Source organism: Alligator sinensis, unplaced genomic scaffold, assembly GCF_000455745.1.
Source record: "Alligator sinensis unplaced genomic scaffold, ASM45574v1 scaffold163_2, whole genome shotgun sequence".
Taxonomy (NCBI): Eukaryota; Metazoa; Chordata; order Crocodylia; family Alligatoridae; genus Alligator; species Alligator sinensis.
Window position 1 is genome coordinate 638,629 of NW_005842499.1, and position 6,976 is coordinate 645,604.

At 47.7% G+C, this 6,976-nt stretch overlaps 1 protein-coding gene across 1 annotated transcript in view; it reads right to left on the reverse strand.

Moving 5' to 3' along the window:
* Nucleotides 1-3,151: 3,151 nt before the first annotated feature.
* Nucleotides 3,152-6,976, reverse strand: part of LOC102378152 (bone morphogenetic protein 2-like) — a 17,355-nt gene continuing 13,530 nt past the window's right edge. Inside the window, exons 5-6 of the mRNA XM_006031348.1 lie at nt 5,362-5,563; nt 3,152-3,603 (exon numbers count right to left, since the gene is read on the reverse strand). Coding sequence (XP_006031410.1) covers nt 3,152-3,603; nt 5,362-5,563 — 654 coding nt within the window. The remainder of the gene's footprint in view (nt 3,604-5,361; nt 5,564-6,976) is intronic.

Consider the following 6,976-nt stretch of genomic DNA (forward strand, 5'->3'; position numbering starts at 1 on the left):
AGACACTTTACTGTGTGGTAAATTAATCTACTGTGAAGTAAAGCATCACTATGTAACAGAGTGCAGCAGCTACTGTGCATTAAAATAGGATAATGCATGGTTTTCTACTACCTGTAAATTTAGAGTATTTTATTGTGCAGTAAGCTTTCTGCTCATTAATTGCAGATGTAGATGTGCCCCATGTGTCATGAATTACTTTAGCTAACACCCAAATGCAGCTACTTCTGGGGCCTAGCAGGCTATTGGTATAGGCATCTTTGATCCATGCACAAAGATCTGGAAAGGTATTATTCTGTCTTTGAGAGCGGCTCAGGCTAGGTGCTTCAGAGGAAGGTACACATTATTGATGGGTCAAATTCACTCCTGTTCCAGATATATGTAGGCTGTATTACAAAGGTACAGATAGAAGGCCAGGGGGATTTTCAAAAGGTAGGTAGGTGCCTCACCCTTATTGAGTTGGACATCTTATCTGCTTAAGTGACTTTGAAAATCACAATAAGCATCTGTACATCTATAGGCAACTAAGCATCTTGGCAAATCTGCCCCAAACTGACTGCATTTAAGTTGTATTCTGGACAAAACGATTCTCAAAATCAAACTAATCATTTCACACTATTCTACAAAATCAGACTCTTTCCTTACCCATGATGGTGATCAGCTTTGGCACTGAAACACAAGCCTCTATAATTCTGATCTCAGTCAAGGTAATTGTAATTGCTTCACATAAATCTCTCTATTCCTGGGAGCATATTGAACAGTAAAGTAAAAGAGCTGATCTTTTGCCTTTAAGAGCCTGATATGCCAACACATAGATATAAAAATGTGTAGTTGTGATACAATTTACTTAGGCACTGGTTAAAAAAGATCATGGATCTAAGCCCAGTGGGCTTCTATACACGTGCAGGGAGGCTGCTCCATTAGAGTAGACTTGATTAGTTGAGTCTGCTAGAGTGTGGTCATTACTGTGCTCCAGCAGACTCCTCCAGCGTCATGCGTATCAGTGCCCCTGTGTTGAAAAATGGCGACGGAGCACTTTAAAGCTCATTGGATGAGCATTAGTTCAAAGCATCCTGCTGCCATTTTCAATCATGGGGACGCTGATACACATGATGCTCTGGGTGCTTTTAATTAGCATGGCCATCAGACTGTGCTAATTAAAGAGCCCGCCCCCACCCCCCCTCACCTCTCAGAGCATATCTATAAATGCCCAATGTGCCTAACCTTTCTGTCCTTACTCATCCTAGGAAGTTGCAAAAGGACTTTTGTTGAATAACATTTAAACGACTGAGACTATCAGAATGGAGATTTTAGTGTATTCAATGATTAAATACTGACACTGGGGTATAGAGGCATAGTCTTTGCTCAGTAAATCAACGAGAATCTCTCTGTTGATTACAATGAGTGTTGGATCAGAGCCTTAGGAGGGAAACATACTGATCTAATAAAATGCCACAACAAACCAAAATCACATTTTATAATTCTATTGAAAATTACATATACTATATTGCAGCTTAAGTTAAAATATTCCAAAATGTTCATTTTTATAATAAAATAGAAACATCTGGCAATTTTAATTACACAAGGGAATATTTACAGAAACAAATATATTTATCTACATCATTTACATTATTTGCAACTTACTGGAGAAGAACAGCCTCCAGAAAATAGTGACTTGGTTTCTAGCCACCAGAGGAGTGAGGTTCTGGAACAGCCTTCTAATCAGAGAAGTGGTGGCAAGAAATATAAGTGGTTTTAATATGAAACTAAGTTAAATTTATGAACAGGTTTAAACAACATTGCGCCTGCAGTCCTGTTTAGTCCAAAGTTCCAATAAAGACTGAAAGAGAGACAGTGGACATTACACAGCAAAACTCTGCTTCTATATAGGAGCAGAACAGTGCAGGACAATGGTCACCCATACCTGGAAAGTCTCATCTTTTTCATTTCTTTTTATTATAATATTCCTGGTCCCCCAGCCCCTAATCAGGACACCACTGTACCAGGCACACTGCAAATACACGTGGAGAAATAATTTGTGCCTCCATATGCTTAAAACTAAACAGGCAAGAGAACAGGGGCAGAAAGAGAGGAAGTAACCTGCCCAAAGTCAAAAGGTGGGTGGTACAGCCATGTCTCCTGACACACAGTCTGGTACCTCAGAGTTTTGCCTAGACCAGGACTACTTCCTGGACTTATAAAATCACCAGCTAGGTCAGTGCCAGGAGGAAAGTCATGAGCAGATCTCTGAATCTGGGGTGGGGGGACTGCAGCTAGTGTGCTGGGGAAAAGTGCAGCCTGGAGCATGAGGACAGCTGTTATCACAGAGAGGCCAAATGAGGGAGGGGAAGAGTCTATGGGCCACACAAAGGAAATGCCATATCCACAGACATTTCTTTATATGCCTGGTGAGTTATGGAGTTTAGGATGCAAAAGTAGTTTTGCCAGTGGAGGGCCCTGCCCCTTGCTGTTGAGGTGGGATGTGCTGATGGTCCAGAAATCTGGAGTGCATATAAGTTGATCAGTGCCTTGATTAGCATACTGAATTAATATTTATTATTTCATTTGCATAAAACCTATATTCAACACAGATCCTCCCCTTCAGGTTTTGCTGTATCCCTCTGGTTGATATGCACAGAAACACTCCTTATGCTTTCCCTGCATTGTCAATGGACACCATGGGGAGCCCAGGGCCAGAGCCAACCCGAGCAGGGTGTGGGGGCTGGGGAAAATCAGCCCTTGCAGGGCCCTGCCCCTGCCCCACTCTGATCCCACGTGCCCCAGACTCAAAGAAGTTGCCGCTGCCACCAGCAGTGGCACTGTTGGTGGAGTGGGGGTGGGGGAAGGAGGGGGTTATGAGCAAGAGGCTGGACGTGAAGCCAGCAGAGCAGAGTCACTGCGGCTGCTCCACCCAGCTCCATGGAGCCCTGCAAAGCATGGGGCCCGGGGCGGTCACCCTGATTCGCCCCCCAGGTAGTGATGGCCCTGCCCAGGGCACTTTGAAAGTCAGCTAGTCTGAAGAGCACTTACTTCTTTGCTGAAACCCTGGGGGTGGGAGCAAGAGTAGCTGTAGGCTGCCTGGCTACACCCTTGCCTGTTAACGTTGAGCTGAGTCCACATGCAGATCAATTCCACGCAAAAATAAAGGCTCTTCTTAGTGACAACCACAGCTTGCAGCCACCATATCTTTATAACGTTTCAGGACAACATTCTCCTTGTCATCAAAGTACAGGAGATTGATAGACTTCAGTTCAGTTGGGACACAGCATGGCATGCTGACATCTTGGGACAATTTAAGTGTATGCACAATGGACTGGACAGTAGCATGATTGGTAGCATTTAGACTCTCCCCTAAGGGGAATAGGCAGGTACCTGTGCAATAAAAAGCATTGTATCCACTTGGGTAAATGATCCATCCTGACCAGCCAATTGCCTGGAAGTCAACATAGAGTTCTCTTCGACGGCATGACAGAACTTGACCTTTGGAGGAGAGGGATGATGTATCCCGTGTCTTTCTGCTCCTACTTGTTCTGAGATTTTCCAAGATCTCACTTCGGAGAGGTGTCTGGGTAGGAGAACCACCTACAGGCGAGGATGGCTGCAGTTCTGCAAACAAAATAACATTCCAGAAGTAAGCTAGCCCTTCCTATGAAGGGTACAATGTTTTCCTGTAAACACTGTTTTAACTACTTGAAAAAGCATTGGTCCCATAGATTTAAACAAAATGTTTTGAGTGGCTTATTAAAATGATACTTAGCAAATTACATATTGTGGAAATCTTGTATTCTTATTTATCTCCTAAGCTCCAAGTTACTCAGTATAAAATCCTGTAGTCTCCTTTGTTGCACAAAAGGTCCCAAATGACAGAAATAAAGGAAGTGTGTTGGAGACTCCACAGTCTTGTGCAATACTGGGCCAAGTCTAGAGGGTGGGAGATTGAGCCCTGTCCCTGGGAGCTGCTGGGATGGGCTCCAAGCTCAGAGTCTGGCCAGGACAATCTCTCAGCCCCTGCTCCGATTGTGGGGATGGGGCTGGGAGCCCCCTGTGGCTGGGAACTGTTGTTTTGGCTAGGCTCTGAGCTTGCAGCCTGCCCCAGCCACAGGCAGCTCCCGGGGGCAGGGAGCAATCTCCCAGTCCCCGCTCCAATCACAGAGCTGGGGCTGGGAGCAACCTGTATGGAGAGAGTTCCCTGTCCAGCCTGGAGCTGTTTGGGACCTGCCCCAGACTGGGACAGTTCCTGGCCAGCCCCGGGCTGCACAGAGAAGTCTGCAAGTGCAGCCTGGAGCTGACCAGGAACTGTCCTGGTTTGGGCCAGGTCCCAGCCCCACAGTTCTTTCCCAACCCTATGCCCAATTGGGCAATTGAGGCATGGGACTTGGAAAGAGCTGTCGGGGAGGGGCAGATCCAAGCCCCTAACCCTGAACTTCCAGTGGGGTAGCTAGCAGTGAGCCCCCAGCTGAGCAGGGATTCCCTACCCAGTTGGGGGCTCACTGCTAGCTACCCCACTGGAGGATCGAGCCATGGGGCTCAGAAAGAGCCATGGGGGAGGGGACTCTTCCCAGCCCTGTGCCCTGATTGCATGATCAACATGGGAAGCAGCTGCGGAGGAGGGGCACAGCTCATAGCTGGCTAGGACTTGCCCTAGACAGGGGCAAGTTTCTGGCTAGCTGCTAAGAAGCCCTACTGGGCACAGAGCTTGTCAACATGTGCACAGGGTGGGAGAACTCTGCAGCAACAGCTCTCCCACCCAGTGCGCATCAGGACCCCTCCCGACATCTATGGGGCCAGGAGACAGCTGTATCCTGGCCCTGTACTCCCTGCCAGCCCCTGGCTAGCACACAGGGGGAGCCTGGAGCTCCGCCTGGGTTGCTGCAGGGGGGCAGAGCAGAGTAGGAGCAAATCTGCTCCCAAGAGGAAGTGCATATAGACGTGTTCCCCAGTAAGCTTACTGCACAGCATTTTTACTATGCAATAAGCCTATTTCGAATTAATTGCACGTGTAGACACGCCCACTGGTTCTGAAATTCAAATAGCAATATAAAAGAAGAAAGAACCACCCATCTCCCCTTAAAATAAACAAAAGACCCCAAAATATTTGTGTGTCCTAAAGAAGCAAAAAATGGATGCAAAGGCAGTTTATTCCCACATAGACATAGCCCGACATGTATAGTGGTCTACTATAGAAGAGAAATAATAAAATTATTTTATCAAAACAAATTCTTGATAATGGCAAACCAGAATCAGTGTCTGGAATTGCATGCAAGTAATATAATTATGTACAGGAAATGCATTAGAAAGTGAGAGAAAATGAACTTCAAGGGAATCACATGCTAGAGAGTGGAAATTACTCTCGTCTTAACCTACCTGAGGAAGAGGGTGAAAAGCTGGAAGACCTTGGTCCATCATTATTAGTGAAGAGGACTAGAAGACCATTCCTGCTGTCCTGCACATTGTGCTGGCTTTTGGCAAACTTCACGAAGTTGTATTCCATTTTCTTTTCAGATAGGTGAGTTGCAGTGATCAAAAAGCCATGGTTGGAGTGGCTGTTCCTAACCCATTTGGAAACCTCATAAGAAAAAGGAGATGGTAAAAGATCATTTGAATGATTTCAAACAATGTTTATATGGCGATAAAAAGAAAAGGCCATGGACAGAATTCTATTTCACTCAGTTGATGATCAAAGTGCAACTTGTAACCACCTCTGAGTTGTATCCAAATATAGTGTAGGAATAAGGAGAGGTCTGCCTGTGACATGACTGAGTCCCCAGGGATGGCCATGATTAGAGGTGCACTGATACATCGGTCCATATAGTATCAACACCGATAAAAGGAAAATTGACCTTATTGACAATCAGCTTTTTTTGACTGATGTGGCCAATAATGTCACTGATAAATGCCATGTGCAGCCACAGCATGCATGTGGCCAAGCTAGCAGCTTAGACAGCAGTGTCCATCTGGTAAGTCTGTTGTAGGGAAGGGATGGAAGGAGGGGAAGAAGTGTGGGGGGCAGATTGAGGACACTGTGGTGAGGGAGGGAGTGGAGCTGGGGCAAGCGCTGCCCAGGTGAGCCAGAGTGCAGGATGGACTTGTGAGTGGCTCGTCCAGGAAGGGTGGGGGAGGTATGGAGGGGTTATGTGCCCCCTGGAGCTGTGTGCAGGGCTGAGAGCAGCACTGGGCTCATCCCAGTGGGGTTGAGCCGGGGTTGTGCTTGGGGTAGATGGCAGAGGCACTGGGAGTGGGGGCTATGGGGTGACCATGAGAGGCTGCGGGGACCCTGTATCCCCCCTCCCAGTGCCACCGCCTGCTCGGAGCACAGCCCGGGGAAGAGCCCAGCAACGTCCTTGGCCCCAGTCTGCAGCGGCAGCCTGCCCTCACCTCGTGTACAGATCGGGGGGGGGGGGGGCACATGCCCCTGCGCCTCCCCCAGCTCCACTCCCTTCCTCACCACAGGAGCCTCGATTGGCCCCCTGTACGCCCCTTCCCTCCCTCCACCCCTTCCCAACAGACTTACCCACCGGTCACTGTTCTCCAAGCTGCCAGGCTACATATTGGCAATTGGATCAGTATTGGCCAATGTGGCTTGTTAATAATCAGGCACTGGTATCGGCCCCAAAAATCTTTATCAGTGCACCCCTAGCTGTGATGCCCCCTGGTGGCTATGTGGCTCCTGCCCAGCTCTGCCAGCTCTGCCTCTAATACAGCCCTCCCTGATTACTCACTCGGTATGACTTGTTCTTAATGAAAGTTGAATAAGGGAGGCTGCCCACAGGCCTTAGAGTGAGACTTAGACCATTTTAATCAGGACTGGGTCTCTCCCATACCCCAGTAGTCTTGATTCAGCTCTTAAGTTTGTTGGGCCCTTAAGGCCTGTCTCTGTCCCCGAAGGGCACCTGTAGCTTTAAGGGCTAATTGCATATCTGTGTCCCTCCAGGGCACCTGTAGCCTTAAGGGCTCCTTGCATGGCTCTGTTCTTCCCTAC